This window comes from Microcaecilia unicolor, chromosome 9, assembly GCF_901765095.1.
Source record: "Microcaecilia unicolor chromosome 9, aMicUni1.1, whole genome shotgun sequence".
In the NCBI taxonomy this organism is placed as follows: domain Eukaryota; kingdom Metazoa; phylum Chordata; class Amphibia; order Gymnophiona; family Siphonopidae; genus Microcaecilia; species Microcaecilia unicolor.
The window spans coordinates 136,925,287-136,949,946 of NC_044039.1; the positions used below are offsets into that span (position 1 = coordinate 136,925,287).

At 44.0% G+C, this 24,660-nt stretch overlaps 1 protein-coding gene across 5 annotated transcripts in view; it reads left to right on the forward strand.

Annotated features, from left to right (window-relative positions):
- Positions 1–20,208, forward strand: part of DCAF4 (DDB1 and CUL4 associated factor 4) — a 60,871-nt gene extending 40,663 nt beyond the window's left edge. For 3 of the 5 annotated variants that reach the window (XM_030214316.1, XM_030214318.1, XM_030214317.1), the window contains exons 8-13: positions 3,063–3,142; positions 3,675–3,800; positions 6,882–6,979; positions 15,153–15,329; positions 19,620–19,734; positions 19,934–20,208. In XM_030214316.1, the coding sequence (XP_030070176.1) occupies positions 3,063–3,142; positions 3,675–3,800; positions 6,882–6,979; positions 15,153–15,329; positions 19,620–19,734; positions 19,934–20,148 (811 nt within the window). In that variant the 3' untranslated portion in view covers positions 20,149–20,208. The remainder of the gene's footprint in view (positions 1–3,062; positions 3,143–3,674; positions 3,801–6,881; positions 6,980–15,152; positions 15,330–19,619; positions 19,735–19,933) is intronic. The other 2 variants (XM_030214319.1, XM_030214320.1) reach the window with 2 other exon arrangements.
- The last annotated feature ends 4,452 nt before the right edge of the window (positions 20,209–24,660 follow it).

Below are 24,660 nucleotides of genomic sequence, written 5' to 3' on the forward strand. Positions count from 1 at the left end.
GAGGGTGAAAGTAGTAGCCCGAAACCCAGTGGTGTTCCTAGGGTGGCTGACACCCGGGGCGGATCGCCGATGCGCCCCCCCCCCCCCCCCGGTGCAGCGCGACCCCCCACCCCCGGCGAAAGGACACCCCCCCCCCCGGGTGCAGCGTGACCCCCCCCCACCCCCCCGGTGAAAGGACACCCCCCCGGGTGCATTTTTACCTGCTGGGGGGGGGGGTGCAGCGCGCCTGTCGGCTTCGCTCGTTCCAGGCTCCCTCTGCCCCGGAACAGGAAGTAACCTGTTCCGGGGCAGAGGGAGCACGGAATGAGCGGAGCAGACAGGCTCGTGGCACCCCCCCAGCGGCGTGCACCCGGGGCGGACCGCCCCCACCGCCTCCCCCTTGGTACGCCACTGCCGAAACCAACTCTGTGGCCAACTGGGCGAGGAGTATGGAAAAAAAGATAACCTCCATGGCATAGAGCCGCAACTGAAGCAGAGTCTTCAGGGTAAAGCCAAGTTTCAGTTAGGGCAATCAGATGGAGAGTACGAGAGATAAAGAGGTCATGGATGTAGGAAAGTTTGTTACAGACAGAGCGGGCATTCCACAGAGCACAAGTGAAAGGCAGAGAAGAAGGGGGGAGGAGAGGAACAGAAATTAGATTGGAGTTATCATGGTGTGACCTGCACAAATAGGATGAGAGCTGGTGTGGAGGACCAGGATTGGGATTAATGTCCCCAGCAGAGAGCAGCAGAAGGAGCAAGAGAGTACGGAGAAGAGTAGGAGAGGTATGATGATAGCGACGAAGGCGAGATGTACTCAGAAAGGAGAGGGATTAATGGAAGGAAGGAAATGTTGAAGGTTGAGAGCTGAGAAGAAGGAAAAGGAAAAAAGAGATGGTGAGATTGTGAATACAGAGGGTGGACAATGTGTTCCAGCAGTGTACAGTGGTTTCAGATGGAGAAACAGATTAGGAAGGGACAGTACAAAGAAGAGAAAGTGTACTGGAGCCATAAGTAGTAACTGTGAGAAAAATAAATGTAAAGAAAAAAATGCCCCACGCGCCATATGGCGTGCGGCACCTAGAGCGGAGGCCCCGAGTGGATCGGAGTGGACCTGGGAGTCACCCCGGAGAAGGCTGTAAGGATATGCAGATGACCTGTCTTCCACAGCACCTGAAAGGCAGCCAGTGGTAGAGCTGGGCACCTCTCAGCCAAGGAAAGGCGTACCATGGGTTAAACCGAAGCCAGCATTCCTCCCCCTGAGGGTCGCCTCTTAACTGGAGTGAGCTTTAACGGCAGCTTCAGAGGTTAGAAGTATGACTAATGCTGGGCAGACTTCTATTTTTTTTTTTATTTGTACCCCGCGCTTTCCCACTCATGGCAGGCTCAATGCGGCTTACATATTATATACAGGTACTTATTTGTACCTGGGGCAATGGAGGGTTAAGTGACTTGCCCAGAGTCACAAGGAGCTGCCTGTGCCTGCAGTGGGAATCGAACCCAGTTCCCCAGGACCAAAGTCCACCACTCTAACCACTAGGCCACTGCTCTCTATGGTCGTCTAGGTCTTGTAAATGGCAAAGACAGATCAGAATCAAGGCCAGAGTACGGTATGTTATATGCTTAGGTTACTGAACATTTTTACGATGAATGTAATTGTTGATGATGCTGTTCTGTATGTTTTACAAAATAAATAAAAGTGGGGGGAAAAAAAGAATGAAGGCTGGAGTGGGCTTTAATGGCAATTCCAGTAGTTGGGAAGCAGGACCAGTTCAGGCAGATTTCTATGGTCTGTGGCCCCAAAAGTGGCAGGGACAGACAGAGATTAAGTATACCTGTGTTTAATCATGAAGAAATGGAACCTGTGCAGAGTTCAAAGTTCAGTTCTGGCCACCTTGTTGGGCAGTCTGGATGGATTGTGCAGGTCTTTATCTGCCGACATTTACTATGTTTCTATGTTTATTCAAACACTCTGAAAATTCTTGGAGTTACCATTGATCGAAATCTTACACTCGAAAGCCACATGAAGAATACAACTAAGAAGATGTTCCATTCCATGTGGAAACTCAAAAGAGTAAAGCCTTTCTTCCCAAGATCCATTTTTCGTAAACCTAGTACAGTCAATGGTACTAAGTCACCTAGACTAGTGCAATGCCCTCTGTGCTGGCTGCAGAGAACAGACGGTCAAGAAACTCCAAACAGCCCAGAATACCGCAGCCAGACTCATATTTGGAAAAACAAAATATGAAAGTGCAAAACCCCTAAGAAAAAAACTACACTGGCTCCCACTTAAAGAACGCACCACGTTCAAGATCTGCACGATTGTTCATAAAATTATTTACGGAGATGCTCCGTCCTACATGTTAGACCTTGTAGACCTCCCCCCCAGAAATGCTAAAAAATCTGCCCGCACATTTCTTAACCTACACTTCCCCAGCTGCAAAGGAATAAAATACAAACTAACACATGCGACCAGCTTTTCCTACATGAGCATGCAGCTGTGGAATGCACTACCAACTAGCTTGAAAACAATTAATGAAATAACTAACTTTCGCAAATCTCTGAAAACATACCTCATCAACAAAGCCTACCCCGAGGATCCGTAGCTTAAGTATAACACTTCACTGCCCCACCCTTCCCTGAAAGTCTTCTTTTATAACTATTTGACTAGTTCTTTTTGTTATCCTGATCTTTTGTAACACCAATTGTATCTTTTACCCTGGAATGGCAATGCCACAACAGGGCTGTGCAAGCCACATTGAGCCTGCAAATAGGTGGGAAAATGTGGGATACAAATGCAATAAATAAATAAACTTTTAAGCTGTGGTTTATGCATGTATCAAATGCAAATAAGGCTTGTAAAATGATGGCCTAAATTAATACCTCCCTAGTAGCAGCTCCATCCTATTGAAAGTACTTTGCATAGAGTTAGCTCTGGTATTGTTTGGTGCTTTAGTTTCAGAAAACTTTTAAAGTGTTTTCAGTGCATGCCTGAGGTTCCTTTACTTTAGGGTTAGTGCCTTTCTGTCTCCTTTTCCTCCCCCCCCCCCCCTAAAGTATTTTTCTTTAACAGCTTTCCTCAGATTGTGTCTCATGGGCATTGCAAACACTCCGGGCTCTTCTGGATTGCTTCCAGTTTCCCAGTTCAGCAACTTCAGTGAAGGTAGGTTGTTTAGTAGCATGACATGAAGCAGAACAGTGTATTGTTGGAGGCTATCTCAGTAGTACTGTACTATGCAGGAGGTCCAGGATCAGCTCCTAAAGCCCAACTTCTGGGTAGGAGGAATGAAGTGGGGAGAAAGTGATACCAGTGTGGGGTGGAGAGATGAACACAGAGAAACATATTTGCATTTTCATGCTCCCACCCTACCCTGTTGCCACTCGCACACACAAATTGAATCTGAAGAATAGGGAATTTTTTAAATTTTTGTTTAAAAAATATACAGAACTAAATTTCTGTGTGACTCGTGTAGTTTCTTATAACTTTGCCTCATATGGACTTGAGGAACAGTTTCCTCTACTGTTAGATGGGGGAATACGCTCTAATTCTTGATTAGTTTGTGGATAGTTTCACATTTTGAGGTGGAGGTGTTTTTACCTAGAGTGTAAGCTCTTTGAGTAGAGACTGTCTCTGTGTGTCTCATGTTCAGCGCTGCATATGCCTGGTAGCGCAATACAAATATTAGTAGTAGTAGATGTCCTTGTTTACCTCTTCCTGTCTCTAGCAGTTCAGTCCAGAATGCTGTGCAGCGTGAAGATCCCCATGGCCTGGTCCTGCGCCTGGGGTCTGAACCCCCAGGTTGGTAGCTGTTTCAGCACAGGTAGGCCCGACCTTACATTCTTTCCTTCTTCTTAGTTGCTGTACTGTTGTTTTTGCAGGTTATTATTACTTTATATTGGACCAAAAAGAATCAATTAAAGATGTTGGTGTAGAAAAGTTTTCAGGTTGCATCAGTTCATTTTTCAAAGGAATCTGTTTGGTCCAGGACTGGATGTGATGCCCATAGGTGCTGTCAGCAGGGGGTAAGAGGGGCCCAAGCACCAGAAGGAAGAGTGGGTGCCCCTTTCCAAATTCTTCACTTCTGTACTTTCTGAAGTCTTTTTCGCCTCTCTTCCTCCATTTGTCTCTGTCCTGTCCATAGCAGCAATGGAAAGAAGTTGGTGTTGGGCTTTTGAGCACTGTGCACTCAGAAGCACTGCCCTTTCATCCACAAAGGCTTCCTTTAAGTAAAGAAACACATGAAAGGGAGGGGCCATCATAGGTTCTGTGAGTGTGCTTCTGCTTATAGGCCCTGTGCCAACTTCTTGCCATTTACATTCATGAATAAGGAGGGGGGGGGGGAGATTGTCCATCTGGATACCTATCAATATTCCGGATCTGGGCCAGATCAGCATACCTGCAGACTTTTTGAGTTGTGGTCATCCTGAGATTTCTGTTGATTAGTGGTGAGAGCTGAGGGACGCATGTCAACTTTCTCACTCCATTCCCCAGCCAGTCCACAGTACCACACACACACACATACTCTTTATCTCTCTCTTGTTCCTTATCAGCAGATGGTGACAGGGAATAAAAACTCAGTTGACTTCACTATCCTTATAGGAGCTGGTGGAGCCTTCGCTCCTCAGTATTTCTCTGTCACCAGCAGATGGTACAGACACGTGGCCTGGTGCAGCAACTGTGAGTAGGCTGCTCCCAGGAAGGTTTTAGTTATAGATTACCAGTGTATAGACTGAATCTGGTGGGGGGGGGGGGGAATACTTGGGGCTACAGTCCTTTGGGGATGATTTTCCCTCCCAACCCCTTAGAAACAAACCCATTTGGGATCTGATTTCCCACACTTGTGGTTCTTGTACCAGGTGGTGCCTGCTCACTTTTCACCCTTTGTGGGTCCAATAGCAGGAGCTACCAACAGCATGCACTCCTATCTTTGGAAAGGAACAAAAAGGGAATGAAATTTACAAAAAAGGGGACTTTCAGTGCAGTCTTTTCCCAAACTGTTTCCTGGTTTCCTATGGTGCTGTATCAGATACAAGCGATCACACTCCCTCTATCTTTTTACATCTGTTAAATGGAGTTATAGCACCCAGCCAAAGGTGAAGCGTCCCCAAGTTTGAGCCGTGGGGCAGGCGATGCATATGGCAGCCAATTCATTTTTCCGTGGGGTTTCTCCTTCCACCTCCCCCACTCTGTCCTGAGCTGATCTTCAAATCCTAGAATCTCGGATAGCTGCAGGAGTTAGTTTTGCCTGTCCCAGCCCCCTCCCCTTCATTTTCCCCCACATGCTGCCTGTTCACTTGGGAGGAGATGGGGTGAAGATAGAATAGACACATCAGTGGAAAAATCAGTTGCTCTGCTCCATTCTTCAGTCCCCCCCCCCCCCCCCCCCCCACAAAAAAAAAAATTCTTTGCCTTCTACTTGAACGCGAGGGCCCAGAGCATTATACAGCAAGGGCTGTCCAGTACATTGTCTCCTGGTGAAACGGGAGAATTTCCAGGTATAGGGATCGGATGGCGCTGGATACAACTACCTACATTACCTGTGCATATAGGGAGCAATTCTACAAAGTGTGCCAAAATACTGGGTGCTGAGCACAACTTCTATAATGAAATCTGAGTGTCCACATTCTATTGTAGAATACAATTGTAAGGTGGCATTTATGCACCAGCATATTTAGGTGTGACCACATACACCATGGCTATGGCAGATGTAAATATGTGCACATAAATGACACTATTCTATAAAAAGTGTGCATAATTATGGGAAGTGCCTATGCTGTTTCCAAAAGTGTGCTGTGCAAGGTGCATGCCAAGATTCTATAATAGCGCTTTTAACACAAGAACATAAGCATTGCCATACTGGGACAGATCAAAGGTCCACCAAGTCCAATGTCCTGTTTCCAACAGTGGCCAATCCAGGTTACAAGTACCTGGCAAGAGCCCAGAAAAGTAAAACAGATTTTATGCTGCTTTTTTAGAAATAAGCAGTGGATTTTCCCAAGTGCATCTTAATAATGTCTTATGGACTTTTAGGATATTTGCTAAACCTTTTTGTAAACCCTGCTACGCAAACTGCTTTTACCACATTCTCTGACAACAAATTAAGATTAATTACATTGTGTGTCCCCTAGTCCCAGTGTTTTTGGAAAGAGTAAACCAGCGATTCACGTCTATCCATTCCACTCCATTCAGTATTTTACAGAGCTCTGTCATATCTCCCCTCAGCCATCTCTTCTCCACGCTGAAGAGCCCTAGCTGCTTTAGTCTTTCCTCATAGGGAAGTCATTCCATCCCCTTTATCATTTTCATCACCCTTTTCTGTACCTTTTTTAATTCTGCTATATCTTTTTTCAGATGTGGTGACCAGAATTGCACACTGTTTAAGGTGCAGTTGCACCATGGAGTGATACATAGCTAGTGCTTACACAAAAATCTGTAACATTCATATGCGTAAGTGCTAGTATTCTATAATCTGAGCCACAAATGGTGCATAGATGTAAGCACTCACGTATAGAATGAGGGGGGAAATCCAGGCTTGGTCTAACACTGATTTATTTAGGGTTAACTGAGCCTTTTCTTTGATAGTTCAGGATGGATTGCATTGAGGAACAGTAGGTGTTTCCTTGTCCCCAGAGGTAGGTGTTTCTTTGTCTCCAGAGGGCTTATAGTCAATGTTTGTACCTGAGGCAGTGGAGGTGAAGAAATTTGGCCAAGGTCACAAGGAAAATCAGTAGGATTTGAACCCTGATTTCTCCGTTTCTCAGACCACAGTTCTAACCACTAGGCTTCAGCTCCACTGTTGTTAGCTATACCAAGCCTGATTAATTCTCTCTACTCACACTTCTGACTGCCTCAAGAGGCCCATGCAGCACCATGACCTTCTGATTTTTATTTTATTTTTAAGGTTCGACCCGACGGGTGTATGTGACCAACATTGTGACAGGCCTTACGCAGACTTTTTCAACCGAGAGTGATGTCCTGGCACAACAGTTTGCCACCCGGGTGAGAATGAATTTCCATCCATCCAGAGTGCCGCCCCCCTGCCCCCCCCCCCCCCCCCCCCCCCACCTTTGATTAGCTTAATTTTCCCCCAGCTTGTAGTGGCTTCTGAACTTTAGTGTGTGCTGTGCAATATGTTTAGAAAATTCTGTAATAATGTCTTGCTTGGTTTTACACTCGTTTGACCACTCTGAAATTTTTAGTATAATTCTAATTGTGAAATGTTTGAAAGTCCTAAGAAAATAGTATAAAACTGTGCAACCAGAAGCAGTGCTTCTTGTGAAGGGATATCCTGATAACACCTCAGTCATTATTGTTTAAATGTGATTACATATTCAGTAGAAATTGAGCAAAAGACAAACCCCCTAATTCTATAAAAAGCGCTAAAAATTGTGTGTGCAAATTTGGGCATGTACCCAAATTGCGTGTGCAATTTAATTGAATAACAAGCCAATTAGCGCCAATAATTGGTTTTTTAACAAACAGTTATTGGCATTAATTGAAATCAATTAAGATGTAAATTTAGGTTGTGTGATCTGCTTGTCCCAGAAAAGTGGGTGCAGACATGGGAGGTTCATGGGCATTTTAGGGCGGAACATGGGTAGAATAAGGGGGTTCTGCGTGTAAATTTAGGCATGGGTATTTACATCACGTTTTTGTTGGTGGAAATGGACATGCTTAAATTTAATGTGCGGCCCCTGCATTTGAGCACTGTTCTATAAAACAGTTAAGGAAATAACTACTAAACATTTGCAAGGAAATTATAAATGAAAGGTTCCATCCATGGATTGAATCGGTGTGACATAGAGGGGCATAATCGAACGCGAACGCCCATCTCCATGGGCGTCTATGTCCGAAAACGGGTATGTGAAGAGGCGGGACAGACTGTATTATTGAAAAAGATGGGCGTCCATCTTTCGTTTCGAAAATACGGTTTGGACGGACCAAATGCCATGGATTTGGTCCCTTCTGAGATGGGTGTTTTGGTTTTTTTTTTTTTTTTGCGATAATGGAAACTAAAAACACCCAGCTCAGAAACGTCCCAATCCAAGCCATTTGGTCGTGGGCAGGACAAATGTACAACACTACCATAGCTCTTAGGGGTGAAGGGGGCAACTTGTCGCATGCTCGAGGACCTTGGCATACTGTCAGGCTTCTTCCCCAGGAGCACTGGGTTCGTGAGCCCATGGGCCACTACCGTGGAGCGGCAGTGGCAGGCAAGATCACCTCCAAGGTAGAGATGAGACAAAACTGGACCGGAACCCCGGACTGGAGTTCTACACCGGAATACACGGAACTGTAACGCACCGGACGGGTGCGCACTGGAGTGGAGCCCGCTGGACTGGCACACACTGGAGGGCCCACAGGACTGGAACATACAGGAGTGAAACCCGCTGGACTGGAACACACTGGCCCTAGGCTTCACCTACGCTTGACCACCTTTCCCCGAGGGTTGAGCCCTCAGGTTCTGGCAGCCGGTAGGACTTACATGAAAACCCGGAACTGGAACTTGCAAGCAGGAACAGCAGGAATGAAGATCCAGGAGTGCCCCCTGGCACCTAGGCGCAGGCAAGGCCGACAGGCAGGGACTGTCCGGGTTCTGGCAGTCGGCAGGTTTAAACACAATGACTAGTAAACTGTACCTAGGCTAATAGAAACGCTATACCCAGGCAAACCAGTCATACACAAGAAACATACACAGAGCACACTCAGGAGACTTGAAAGCTATACACCAGCTAACAACAAAGCTGTGCCCAAGCTAACAAGTCATGCACTGGAAACAAACACAGAGCACTAGCAAAGCTATACACAGGCTAACAAGCCACACGGTGCCTAAGCTGGCTAGTCTAAACAAACACAGAGCACTAGCAAAGCTATACACAGGCTAACAAGCCACACGGTGCCTAAGCTGGCTAGTCTAAACAAACACGGAGCACTAGCAAAGCTATACACAGGCTAACAAGCCACACGGTGCCTAAGCTGGCTAGTCTAAACAAACACAGAGCACTAGCAAAGCTATACACAGGCTAACAAGCCACACGGTGCCTAAGCTATCTAGTCAAACATAGAAACTCACACAGAGCAAACACTGAAACAGTGTACAGAGCACTCTATACACCAGGGCCCTAGATGAAATGCAAAGGCCAGGGCTGTAGTCTCTAAGTGATTAATAAAGCCTTTCCACACCAGAGGCACAGCTGCAGCAATCACCTTGCATCCAAACAGAGGCTTGACACAGAGAAGTCAGCCCAGCGGGAGCCATCTTGGATACTGGCATAGAGGAGTCGGCGGCAGCCATCTTGGAAAAGGCATAGCCCACACAGGTGAGGTTCAGTAGGGCAATCAGCACACAGAGCCAGAGAGAAACTAAGACAGACACAGAGACAAGCAGAAGCCAGCACAGCCACTGACTCCCAGAAACAGGGTAAGTCTGAGGGTGGTCACGGCCACAGACGTAACACAACTACATGTGGGTATAGTGGGTTTTAGAGGCCTCCCATTTACCACCACAAGTGTTACGGGTGGGGGGGGGGATGGGCCTGGGTCTGCCTGCCTGAAGTGCACTGCAGTACCCACCAAAAGTGCTCCAGGGACAGGACTTGTTGCTGGTGTATAACCTTGGCACAGCAGTTCACACCTGAAGATTAATCTTGCTGAAAACATCCTTTATTTGAATAAGCACCTTTACTCACAGTTAACTGCAGATCAGAGGTTGTGCCCCACTGGCAACGAGTCTCGCTGGTGCTGAGATTAGCAGTAGGTCCGAGCTGGCAGAATGGTGTACATTGCCCTCTTTCAGCAACATCCAAGGTAAGAACTAAGTGCTGTAACGTGGCTAACACATGAAAGGGATCTAAAAGTGTCTTACACAAATGGCCACTACCTCATGGACTACCGGAAACAAAACAGGGCACACTGACCCAGTAAGCAGAGGGGAAAGCACCATGGGAGTAGAGCCTACCAACTACCAACATCGTGAGCATTTAACACAAGCTAGTGGAATCACAGAGCCCAATACCCTACACCCACCACAATGCATTGCTGATGTGACTCTGCAGTGCCCTTAACAGAAAAGGTGTCACACTCACCCGAGACCCACATCAGAACCAGGGAAAACCTGTCAGAGGATAGAACACATTCTGCTGTCATGGAGGTGGGTACGGCATTTGAGGCTGGCATACAGGCTGGGAAAAAAAGTTTGTAAAGTGGGGTTTTTTTTGTGGGAGGGGGTTAGTGACCACTGGGGGAGTCAGGGGAGGTCATCCCCGATTCCCTCCGGTGGTCATCTGGTCAGTTGGGGCACTTTTTTGGGACTTGGACCTGAAAAAAAAAGGATCCAAATAAAGCGGACCAAATTCTCGTCAAAAACGCCCTTCTTGTTTCAATTATCAGCTAAAGATGCCCATCTCTCCTTGGCCGATAACCACGCCCCAGTCCCGCCTTCACCACGCCTCCAACACGCCCCCGTTATCTTTGTTCGTCTCTGTGACGGACTGCAGTTGAGGACGCCAAAAATCGGGTTTCGATTATACCGATTTGGGCGCCCACGGGAAACGGACACCCATCTCCCGCTTTGGGTCGAAATATGGGCGTCTTTCTCTTTCGAAAATAAGCTGGATAGTAACATAGTAGGTGACGGCAGAAAAAGACCTGTATGGTCCATCCAGTCTGCCCAACAAGATAAACTCATATGTGATACTTTATATGTATACCTGACCTTGATTTGTATCTGCCATTTTCATAGCACAGACCGTAGAAGTCTGCCCAGCACTAGCCCCACCTCCCAACCACCGGTGATGCCACCCAATCTCTGCTAAGCTTCTGAGGATCCATTCCTTCTGAACAGGATTCCTTTATGTTTATCCCACGCATTTTTGAATTACGTTACCGTTTTCATCTCCACCACCTCCCGCAGGAGGGCATTCCAAGCATCCCACCACTCTCTCCGTGAAAAAATACTCCCTGACATTTTTCCTGAGTCTGCCCCCCTTCAACCTCATTTCATGTCCTCTAGTTCTACCGCCTTCCCGTCTCTGGAACAGATTAGTTTGTAGATTAATACCTTTCAAATATTTGAACGTCTGCATCATATCACCCTGTTTCTCCTTTCCTCCAGGATATACATGTTCAGGTCAACAAGTCTCTCCTCATACGTTTTGTAACGCAAATCCCATACCATTTTTGTAGCTTTTCTTTGCACCGCTTCAATTTTTTTTACATCCTTAGCAAGATACGGCCTCCAAAACTGAACACAATACTCCAGGTGGGGCCTCACCAATGACCTGTACAGGGGCATCAACATCTCTTTCTGCTGGTCACACCTCTGTCTATAAAGCCTAGCAACCTTCTGGCTATGGCCACCGCCTTGTCACACTGTTTTGTCACCTTCAGATCCTCAGATACTATCACCCCAAGATCCCTCTCCTTGACTATACATATCAGACTCTCACCGCCTAACACATACGTCTCCCATGGATTTCTACTCCCTAAGTGCATCACTTTGCATTTCTTCGCATTGAATTTTAATTGCCAAACATTAGACCATTCTTCTAGCTTCCGCAGATCTTTTTTCATGTTTTCCACTTTCTCTGAGGTGTCCACTCTGTTACAAATCTTGGTGTCATCCGCAAAAAGGCAAACTTTAGCTTCTAACCTTTCGGCAATGTCACTCACAAATATATTGAACAGAATCGACCCCAGCACCGATCCCTGAGGCACTCCACTACTCACCTTTCCCTCATCTGAGCGAATTCCATTAATCACCACCCTCTGGCGTCTGTCCATCAACCAGTTCCTAATCCAGTTCACCACGTCGGGTTCTGTCTTCAGCCTGTCAAGTTTATTCAAGAGCCTCCTGTGGGGAACCGTGTCAAAAGCTTTGCTGAAATCTAAGTAGATTACATCTATAGTACGTTCCTGATTCAATTCTCCGGTCACCCAGTCAAAGAATTAAATGAGATTCGTTTGGCATGATTTACCTTTGGTAAAACCATGTTGTCTCGGATCTTGCAACTTATTGGCTTCCAGGAAATTCACTATCTTTTCCTTCAGCATCGCTTCCATTACTTTTCCAATAACCAAATTGAGGCTTACCGGCCTGTAGTTTCACAACTAACAACTTCTGAGTCAGTTTGTTCCAGAAATGCAGTTAGGCCCAAGCTGTCTATGTTTGTTAAAATCTGATGGATCACCTTTTTTAACATGTAAGTCAAGGCAACTTACATTAAAAATTCAAAAAAAACGGAAGAAGAAAGGAACGCCATAAAATTATAGGATAAAAAACAAACATACCAAAGATCAGACATACATTAAAAAGTCCATAGGCTAACGCTAGAGACACGCATATTTTCATATGGGTGTTTCTAGCGTTAGTGCGCACTAAAAACGATAGCGTGCATATGGTACAGCTTAGTAAACAGGGCCCCATGTTTCTACACTGGGATCTCGGGTGCCTGCCAGATTCACTGTAGAAATGCCCTGGAAAAACAGGTAGGTCTTTAATTCCCCCCCTTTTACAAAGCCACGCAGCAATGCCGACACTTTGAATGGGATGTCAGCATTACCATGTGGCTTTGTAAAGTGGGGGGGTGTAAGTTAGTCTTGAAAAATTTTCAAGAATGATTCTGCTTTAAGGTCAAGGGGAAGGCAATTCCACAGATAAGGGGCCAAAAAATAAAAAGCACTTTTACAGGTTACTTCCCAATAGGTTTGACGTAGACTAGGGAACATTGAACGCAAACAACAAAAGGGAGCATAGGGAACAGCTATTGTGCCAGATATCCCAGAAGTCCAGTATGAACAGCTTTATGGGTTAACATAAGAATTTTGAACTTGGATACGCTCATGAATGGGCAACCAGTGTAGTCTCATCAACAGGAGCGTTGCATGATCCCAACACTTTGCAGACCCTTCAGAACACAGCTGTTCGTCCGCTGTGTTTTGCGATCTCTTAACTGTGTAGTTTGGGATACCAGCATAAATTACATTGCAGTAATCTAATTGCGAACCAACAAATGTGTGGTACAGTGTATGGAGCACATTAAAGTCAAGAATACACCTCCAGAGTGCAAAGGATCCTTACTTAAGAACTGTAGAAATATGAATAGAAAAACTTAGCCGGGAGTCCAGGGTTACACCTGAATATTTAAATTGTGTTACTGGCTGAATAGGGGTACCAAATAGTACAGGAACCAGAGTTGGCACTGGTTCATGGCCAGTTAGCGAACAAGCAGTTTTATCTGGATTTAAAATCAAACTGTTTTCTATTAACCATGATGAAACCTGGTCTAAACATTTCTGAAGAGGGGTAAGATCTGGTAAAAGTCTGGATACATAGTGAATGATGAAGATGTCATCAGCGTAGAAATATGTACTAAGGCCGATAAGTTGAATAAGGAATGCAAGTGGGCTGAACTCGGTATTAAATAGGATGGGGAAAGGATAGAACCCTGTGGGACTCTGCAAGTCAGAGTACGCAATTCAGATTGACCACTTGCAATAACTACCCTGAAAGAATAATCTTGGAGGTAAGATATAAACCATTTCAGGACAACGCCTGACAATCTACAATCAGCAAAACGTTGAAACAGGAGGGCATGGTCAATGATATCAGACGCTGCAGATAAATCCAGTGGCACACCCAAAGCAATATAATCCTTCATCTAGTTTCTGATAATACTTCACTTACTAAAGAAGTCAGAACTGTCTCTGTACTAAAGCCAGATCTAAATCCTGAATGGCGAGGATGAAGAATTAGAGTTGATTCAAGATGGGCCTGTAACTGAACAAAAATAGTGCTTTCAATCAGTTTAGATAAGAAAGGTAGGTTTGAGGTAGGCTGATAGCTTGATGGAAGGCAAGAATCGAGGGAAGGATGTTTTTTTTTTAGAATAGACATAATTAGGGATTTTTTTTTTAGAATAGACATAATTAGGGCACTTTTAAGGGATTTTGACAGTTAACCTTCACATAAAGATTTGGAAATACACTGGTGAACCATGGGTAAGAGACCAAGAGTCGAAGTTTTAATCCAGGATGAAGGAATGGAGTCTAGGGAGCAGGTAGTGACATTCATTTTGTGTCAAATCTGCATTCGTCTTAGTAACAACTTCACTGTGCACCAAGTCCAAAGACTTTTTCTGAGGTATATAATACACCTTAGCAAAGGGGGAGGGGGGAGAGTGAATCTTTAGGCACATGCAGAACTTCTACCAGATATTTATTCAATAAATTTGTAGCAGACGTAATAGAGTGCTTTGAAAAATTTAAGAGACGCAAATTAAGGTAACACTTTACTTTTTTTTACACTTTGAATTTTCTTTAATCTCAAGCTTTCTGTGAATGTGACTCTTATCTTTACTTAAATCTAGTTGAGCAGTACGTGTCTCAGATATTTGCCTCTCTAACTTATCCAGTTTCTCCTGGGTGGTAGTAAATGTTCCCAATATTTCTGAAGAACTTTTCAGATTAAGAGCCACAGCAACTGTAAGAACTGTAATAGATTTGTGCCATTAGTGTCCCACAAAGAGCTCAGTATCACAGTAGATGGTTTCTCTAAAGGAGAAATGCTTCTTATAGGCTCCAGATTATCCTGCCCTAAACAGGACTGCTTTGGTGGCATCCTCTCTGTTCTTCCTGCCATTCCCTCAATTTCGGGAGCCCTCTGTTCCTTGGGAGGTGTTCCAGGCTTCTCTGTTCTCAGGCAGTCACTCACCTCAGCAGCCAGCCTGCCGTCAAGCGAGAGGCTTTGCTGAAGTTCCAGCTCTGAAGATGCCGTCCTTGGAGGAGGTGGAGCTTCACACAGGACCAGGCTCAAAGTTGTTTCTGCCTCTCCAAGAGACACTGCTTTAGTCATCCCACAGTCATCCAGTGACGATGGTATTCTGGTGAGTAGCTCCAGGATAGTTGCCTGCCTAAAAGGCAGCGCTTGCTAAGGTTCTGAGGGGAAATATCGAGTTTTCCCCTTATATTTCTTCCCCATTCCATGGGAAAGCCTCAAAGCCAAACTCCTTCAGGACACCTAATGTGTGAATTTAATGTCTAGATGGAACAGCAGGGTCATCATTGCCCTTAGTTTTGAATTTGACCAGCTCTGCATTTCAATGTATAAGAATTGCTCTTTCCCATGTTGCACATATCTAAGTGTGTATAAATTGCATGTATATGTTTATTGCAGACTCCAGTACTGTACAATGGCTGCCGTTCAGGTGAAATTTTTAGCATTGACATCCGACAACATGCAAAGAAACGTTGCAGAAGGAAGCGTGTCTGTTTCTTCCACAATTCTGCTGTTACGTCTTTGAAGATTTTACAAGATGAAAACTACGTGATGGCAGCAGACATGGCTGGGAAGGTAATTAGACGCATTTCAAATGATTGAAAGTACCTATTGGTTTTGGCTGGTTTACTGGCTGTCCATCTATTGTCATCTGTTTCAGCAGGTTTGTGCTAATTTTGGTGAGATAAACCAGTGGAGGAGTGAGAAACCAAAATGAGACGCTTCACGTTCAGAAAATGTATCTAAAATTATCTTTTAATTTAGAAAAAATATCATCTCCAGAGCATACAAACTGGTGGACAGTCTAAAAACATAGTAATGACAGACTACCACTTACAGGATAATTTGCAATATACGTAATAAAATATCACTAAAAAAAATAGAAGTTCCACTGCTTATCTTATATACTTGTTCTTGACTATTTGTAGTATTTTCAAACAGCCAAGTTTTTAATAGGTGACCTGGTGGCTGGGATTTGTTGAATCCTGAAGTTTATAGCTGTCCTTTCTTTAAGTTCTGTAACGGGTATGTACCAGATGCCGTGTTTGAACAACCATCCCTTCTCTTCCCCTGCCCTCCCGTTGATTCTGAAATATTTAGACTTAGAGATGGTGCAGTCTCTTAATTTTTTTTTTTGCCATGGTACGTGTGTAGATGACCTTTTCATCCTGTCCCGATGCTGACTTGTGCTCAGCCCAATCTTTCTGAGCTTCTTCTGCCCCTCCAGACTTTTGAGTCTAGTAAGATTCCACTAGTGTGCACTTTTACAGCTGATCACATAACTGCATCACCTGATTGATTTGCTGTGGTTTGTAGCTAGTCTTTTTATAGTAAATAAACTCTCGGGTTGTTGGTCTTCTAAAAATGTAAAGGCGTTAAGGAGTCAATTGTCTAAGTGGGCATCTCCATTTAGACTCCCCAATTCTGCGCCTTAAGAGCCTGTTCTCTAACAGCATCTTGACACCCAGCCCCACTCTATATTGGTGAGCTGTACATTAACACACTCGCAGTTACACCAGCCATACACTTGGTGTAAATGCAGCAAGGACGCAAGTGAGAACCCCGCCCCTGTATCCTCCCACCTTGTATTTACGTACCATGCCACTGCCCTTACAAATTAGCACTTACTGGCCATGCTGTCGCTGTCACTAGTAAGCAGCAGTATTCTGTACATTTATGCACTCAGGCAGCACATAAATAATCAGTTTTTGTATACCATCACAACCGGGGGAATTCTATAACTCCATCTCTATATGGGACATATTCTATAAAGGAAAGTAAGCGCCTACTTTCCTGTATGGAATATTAGTTTAACTGGGTGTATATGCAAATGAGTGCTTTAGATATGAGCTGTGGCCAGAAGAGTGCTAGGCTGAATAGAGAGGCATATAACCAGCAGAAGAAAGGAGGTGTTGATACCCCTCTACAAGTCGTTGGTGAGGCCCCACTTGGAGTATTGTGTTCAGTTTTGGAGGACGTATCTTACTAAGGTTGTAAAAAGACTAGAAGCTGTTCAAAGAAAAGTGACAAAAATGGTATGGTGTTTACGTAGCAAGACGTATGAGGAGAGACTTACTGACCTAAACATGTATACCCTGGAGGAAAGGAGAAACAAGGGGTGATATGATACAGACATTCAAATATTTGAAAGGTATTAATCCGCAAACAAACCTTTTCCAAAGACGGGAAGACACCAGAACTAGAGGACATGAATTGAAGTTGAAAGGGGGCAGATTCTGGAATAGTGTCAGGAAGTATTTTTTTCATGGGAGAGGGTGGTAGATAGCTGGAATGCCCTCCCACGGGAGGTGGTGGAAATGAAAATGGTACCGGAATTCAAAAAGGCGGATAAACACAAAGGAATCTTGTTTAGGAGTGGTTCCAAAGAAGCTTAGCAGAGATTAGGAAGCAACACCAGTAATTGGGAAGCAAAGCTAGTACTGGGCAAATTTTTACGGTCTGTGCTCTGATCGTGGCTGGACAGATTCAGCTTCAGAAGTTGGGGAACAAGGACAGTGCTGAGCAGGCCTCTACAGTCTATGGCCTGAAAATGGCAAGGACAAATCAAGACCAGGTATATATATGATGTATCACATACCATACGTAATGAGTTTATCTTGTTGGGCAGACTGGATGGACCAAACAGGTCTTTAGCTTCTGTCATCTACTATGTTACTATGTCAAACCAGCCACAGAGCCAGTGTGTGTACATCTAGGTGGCAGTGATAAGTGCATAGGTTATAGTATTCCATATGTTACATGCGTAAATGTACGTACACACCTGTAAAACATGCACTCTGTAAGATACACACACACACACATATATATATATATATATATATATATATATATATCAAACATACAAATTGTGAGTGACCGTACTCACCCGCAAATGCGCAGTAGAGACTTCCCTCTCTGTCCCGCCCTGCAAATGCGCAGTAGAGACTTCCCTCTCTGTCCCGCCCCCACGTCAGTACGTGATGACGGGGGCGGGACAGAGAGGGGAACTGTGCAAAGAGGAGGGAAGAAGGGAACTGCCGCGATCGCTACCGCTCCCCCCTCCCCCGAGGTCGCCACCGGTACCCCCCCCCCCCCCCCCCCCGGAGTCGCCACCCCTCCACCCGGCCCGGGCCCTCTCTTCGCTATTCAACTTATATCACCGCAGCATGCAGATCAGCTGAGCTCCCGTCGGCCTTCCTTCCCTGCCTGTGTCCCGCCCTCGCCCCGGGGGGGCACTGGTAGCAGCGACCTTGGGGGGGGGGGCCTTGGAAAACCCCCCATTCCAATACTAGCCCGTTTTAACGGGCTCAACGGCTAGTGTGTATATATATATATATATATATATATATATATATATATATATATATATATATATATATATATATATATGAATATACATACACACACATACACACAGAATAGCACATAGGCGTACATCTAGCGTATGTGCGCCATTATTCTAAACATTTACGTATATAACCTGTTTTATAGAATTACCGCTTCTCAATTTGTCTATGAGTGCTGGCCAATTTTGCGCCTATTTCAAGCCTGTTTTATAAAGACATAGGTGCCCTGTAAAACACTAGCGGCAAAGTGGCAGAAATTGCAACTGGATTGAAGCCATAGACATTGCAGTGTTTGTGCATAAAGGACACACATGCATCCATATTTGATAAACAACTTGCATAAATTGTGATTCATCTGTGCTCCACCACTGAACATGTTTATGTTTATTAAAAACTTGATACCCCACCAACATTCCAAAAAGGATGGGACTGAAATCAATGCCAAAATCAGATAACAAACACTACCAAAGCTGGAACTAAAACTAACAGAAGCAATAGGATTAAAAACAAAAACAGCTGTTCTTATCACTCTAAGAAAAGTGAAAAGCAAGTTGTACTGGGCTCTTAGATTGTAAGCTCCTTTGAGCAGGGACTGTCCTTCTTGTTAAATTGTACAGCGCTGCGTAACCCTAGTAGCGCTCTAGAAATGTTAAGTAGTAGTAGTGGTAATTTGTGGCCAAATGCTAACAAAAAATGAGGTTTAAGAAGTGATTTAAACTTAACAACGGAGAGCTCCATTCGAAGTTAAGGAGGCAAATTATTCCAGAGAGAAGGTCAAACGACGGGTAGATTCACAGTGTCCATATGCAGGGTCATGTAAAAAAGTACATACATACTTCTTGACACTGTCTATATTTTTACATGTGAAATCTTTGGGGTAATTTTATAAAGACTTCTCACACATGTAAACAGGTCTTTACATTCAAAAAATCCTATATAATGTTATCCCCTAAAACAGTAAGTTTTTCCCAGAAGTTTTGGAACTCTTCACTTAAAAAAAAAATGAAAAAAGCTGGAGGAACACTCTGTAGACATTAGAGTTGAAATAGTCAGTGGCATACCAAGGTGGGGGCGGTCCGCCCCGGGTGCACGCCGCTGGGGGGTGCCGCGGCGCGCGCCTGTCAGCTGAGTTCACTAACTTCGCTGCAGCTCCCTCTGCCCCGGAAAAGGTTACTTCCTGTTCCGGCCGGGGCAGAGGGAGCTGCAGCGAAGTTAGCGAACTCAGCTGACAGGCGCGTGCCGCGGCCCCCCCCCCCCCAGCGACGTGCAACCGGGGGTGTGTGTGTCATTTCGCTGGGGGGGGGGCCGCGCTGCACCTGGGGGGGGGCGCATCGGCGATCTGCCCCGGGTGTCATGCAGGCTAGGATCGCCACTGGAAATAGTCATATAGACCATCCATGATACCAACATTTCAAAACTTTTTCTGGCATCCTGATTTTGGTTTTGAATGGCAGCTCATAAAGAGGGCATTATTCCTTGTCTCAGCTTTTAATTAGTCTTGGTGATGGTATATTTTCAGATCAAACTCTGGGACCTGAGAACCAGGAAATGTGTAAAACAGTATGAAGGTCATAACAACCAATATGCACATCTTCCTTTGCATGTTAATGAGGAAGCAGGGCTGCTATTAGCAGGTATGGATGTTACCTTGTTTTCTTACTAAATACATTTATTTTATTGTTCCCTGGCACATCCCATTTTGATGTTTGGTTTTGATATCTGACCACCATGGGATAATTACAATGAGGCCCTATAAAGAAAGTGACATTTAAGAATTATTGTATATGTGAAAAAAATGAAATGAAATTATTTATTTTTAATGCTGTTCTCTAGTTGGTCAAGACTGCTACACAAGAATTTGGAGTCTTCAAGACAGTCAACTGCTCAGGACCATCCCCTCTCCATACCCCGCTTCGAAAGACTCCATCCCAAATGTGGCATTCTCTTCCCATCTTGGAGGCCGACGAGGAGTTCCTGGGCTGTTGATGGCTGTTAAACAGGACCTATTTTACTTCTCTTATAATACAGACACTTGGTGTGAACACTAAAGAAGAGACAGAAAGTTTGCAGAATGGCGATTCTCATATTAAATTCTGATTTTCACTTTTGCTTAGAGAGTTTTGATGCCCATCATATCTGAAGCCTGGTGCACTTGCTCAGGTTATACCTTTTCTACAATTTTTTTCCCTTTTGAGCAGAACTGAAGAAATTAAGAGATACAGTGGAGGGTCACTCATGCCAACAGATTCTCTCTCTAGAGACAAATCTCTGCAGTTTAATTTCTTGGTCTGTACATGTATTGCTACTTAGAACTAATACATGCTAACTGGGAATAAAACCGAAGCAAGGAGAACCGGAAACCACCTCTATGAGGATACAAAGGCAATAAAACAAAGTAGAGGAGACAACAAAAGTAGCAGCTCTGGGAGTATATACGAAAAAATCCCATACATGTAATTGTCCAGGAGAAAACCTTTATTTGCACCAGTATGGACCAGACACGGGACCGTGTTTCAGCGGGGAAAACGCACCTGCCTCAGGGGTCATAGAGACACCGATGGATGTTGGAAATCAGTACAGTCAAATAACCTGGAGTAAGTACCTTTTCATTAGCGTCCCTCCGGACCAGACCAGGATTGGACTGATGGGTTGTGCACGCCTACCAGCAGGTGGTGACTGAGAAAATTCTAAGACTAGGAGCCTTGGCCATGTGAACCTAGCCTCAGTATTTTCTCAGTCTCCAGCAGGCAGGAGGTGAGCCCACCAGTCTCCACCTGCTGGTAGGTGTGCACAACCCATCAGTCCAATCCTGGTCTGGTCCGAAGGGACTAAAGGAAAGCAAATTAGCAGGTAAGATCTAATTTCTCCATATACATGTAGACAGACGCTGCTCTCCGGGAATGGTAAGACAAAATGGTGCTGAAAAAGCCACAGTGTGTCATGGAGTCTCAACAGGACGCCACATCAAAAAGCAAACCACTCTACGACCCCTGAGGCAGGTGGGTTTGCCCCGCTGAAACACGATCCCGTGTCGCGTCCATACTGATGCAAATATAGGTTTTCTCCTGGACAATTACCTGTGTGGGGTTTTTTTTACACATACTCACAGAGCTGTTAACTCTTGCTGTCTCCTCTACTTTGTTTTATTGCTAACTGGGAATAGCATCTGCTTGTTACACACAGGAGCGCAATTCTATAATGAGTGCTAAAAGATGCCAAAAATCTGAGTTCAAAGCTAGTATTCTGTAATGGCAAATTTGCAGACTAAAGCCATTATAGAATACTGGGGCAAGTCTGCAATGACATGCCTACTTAAGCCATGTACATAGCAGGCATAAACATGTACACCTAAATGTTGACATGCACTTAAGTGTATAAGTTTCGCACATAAGTGTATGAGCTGCACACAAGCATGCCCCCCTTGGAGTTATGTGCTTCTTTATAGAATAGCACCTCCGTTATGACACATAACGTGCATTTTGGCGGGTATATTTTGGCACACTGTCTAGGATTAGGGGGATCGTGCATGCTCTGTATAGTTCACATGCGCACAAACACAATCGGCACCATCTGTGAAGAATTGTTTTCCTTCTCCGTTTGGAACTTGTCATATAATCCAGGGAAAGCTATCACCTTGAGGGACAAAGGTCATACCCGATCATTTCTGTTAAACTACCTGCAAAATTCAAAATTGTGGCTGCGAAACCTTTTGCATTTCAGTGCCAGTTGGGCAAGGGTGATTGGGTATTATTTGAGTCTCTGAAGATGTCAGCTTGACCTGGAATGAGGAGAGGATGTGGCAGAATAGGGGATGTGATTTTATTTTCCTGTCATATAGGACAGGCTTTCTCACTCATTTATCTTATAATTCGAATTATACTGATTTTTGAAAGAATATTAAAATCCACCATGTGCTCTGTAAAAAGTCTTCATGGCAAGTAATAATACCTAACCTGTATCATTTGGAAACTGTGCTTTTGCGTTGTTAGAATTGAAATTATTTAGCCAGCTCGCCTTTGGGGAAAGTCAAAACTGCCATCTCATCTGATCACAAATGACATCACCAAGAATGGAATTTGATTGGGTCGCACATATATCTGACTCTTTAAGACCATAGGTGGGAAACATCAACTGTAAGTTTGAAAGTAAAACTTAGAAACAGAAATTATTAGAACTGTATTTCAAGTACCTGTTTTGTGCACTGGAAAAGTTATACAGTTCAGCTTGTGAATGGTTTGCTTTCATAGCAATGTTTCTATGTAGGAAACTACAAAATACTTTTGTGTTGGCTATGTACAAATGGATTCTTGGCATATTGATACCTTTTATTGGACTAGCATAAGAATTTGAGTTGTTGCTTTACAACGAACATTCAAGAGCAGAGCAGTTTCCCTTTCCCAGATGTCAGAAATTTCACATTTGTGTGTGTTCGGTCTATAGTGTGAATTGATTTGAGCACTCAACTTAATGCCATTTTTTATTAGGAGTTGAATTTAAATTTATCAAACAGCTGATTTGCAGATTGCCACCCCTGGCATTTGAGCTACAGCCAGTTGAGTTACACATTTATGTGAGCTTTTTACACTCTGAGGCCCAGGCTTGTAGTTCAAATTGATTTCAGCATTCAGGTTTGTGCCATTTTATTAGGAGGTGAATCTGTGAATTTACTACTCACACACAGGAACTAAAGGCATAAGGTGAATCATTTTTCCTCCCTACTTGTCAGAAGGTTATGGGAGAAATACAGTGGGAAAGATTGTAAGAGAAGGCAAGAAGGAAAAAGGGCTGACTGCATTAAAAATGCGCTAGAGATGGGGGAAGATGTATTATAAATCTGAATTCTGGACACTTCACTGAACTGTAACATTACATGGCAAAACTGAAAAGCACATAAAGAAATTCACGCACTTTTTTTAACCGGTGGATGTTATTTGATACTGGAGTAATATAAATAACTGTTTGAGAAGTGAGTTAACAGCCCTGTCATTCTAGCACACTTACAATAGATCACGGTGGGGTCCTTTTACTAAGCTACATTAAAAAATTGGCCTTAGTGCACCCTCATGCGGGTCATTCCCGTGCGCTAAGGCCATTTTTACTGCCACTGTAAAAAAAAAAAAAAAACAGATTGTTTTTTTTTTATTTCACTAATAGTTGTAGGTTAATGTTGCCATTAGCGAGCAGCTATTTTTTAAAATTATTGTGGGAGCATTTATCGTCACCTATTTTGTAGGCGGCAAGGGCTTCTACAGTATCTGTGTGCTAACCAGTTAGTACGCTGTATATAGATGCACTAACTCGTTAGCACAGGAATGCCCATTCTCAGCCCCTGACATGCCCCCTCAAAATAAAATACAAAAAAATATTTAGCAAACGGTTAGAGTGCACACATGGCAAAACTAACACAGAACACTTTATCAAAGTCCCATATTAGGGCATTTTTTGCTGTGTTAGCAACTAACACAGCTTTGTAAAAGGGCCCCTTAGACCAATGCTTCTCAACCCAGTCCTTGAGGCACATCTAGTCCCATCAGGTTTTCAGGATATCCATAATAAATATGCATGAGATAGATTTACATACCAAGGAGGCAGTGCGTTCAAGTCTATATCATGCATATTCATTGTGGCTATCCTGAAAATCTGGTGGGACTCGGTGTGCCTTAAGGACTGGGTTAAGAAGCAGTGGCTTAGCCTAGTCAAAATATTTATTTACAGTTTCTTATTATAGCGCGATGAAACAATAGCTTCCACACAGTTTACAGTACTAAAAATTGAGGGGGGAGGGAAGAAATAAATAATTGTACTTGAGTAGCAATATAGTATATGATGCATATACATGTTTAATCATTTCTAAACCACCCAAAATGTTATCCCCTAATCTATTATGATCCACCCTCCCCTAGCAACCCCTAAGAACATAAGAATTGCCATACTGGTTCAGACCAACCGTGGCCAATCCAGGTCACAAGTATCTGGCAGAATCCCAAAAATGTAGCAAGATTCCATGCTAGGGATGCTAGGAATAAGTAGTGCCTTCTTATTCATTTTGATCACCCTTCTTTTTACCTTTCTTAATTCTGCTATACTTCCTTTAGCTGTCTCCACTTCCATATCCATCTAAGCAAAATTCTGACTGATAAGTCACATTTTTTACTTCTCTCTAAAAGTTAAATTACCCAAATTGCGAAGGACTCAAATACAAAACAACTTACGCATCCAGCTTTTCCTACATAAGCGCCCAACTATGGAATGGACTCCCCAAAACTGTGAAAATAATCCATGACCATCTAAACTTCAGGAAATCACTAAAAACCAACCTCTTCTTGGAACAATCCCTAGATAATACCACAGAAAGGACTACACTCATTGTTTCTTTCATATTTGAACAGGATCTTAACTCTGTTATGAGACTTTACTTTAAGAACGCTAATATCCTCTTGGAGGTGAGAAGGTGTGGATATATCCTGATGTAACAAAACAAACACAACAGAAAAGAAAAGCTTTTTTAGCTATGAAGAAAAGGACAGTGGAATTGGGGCATCCTTTTTTCTAGCTTATCC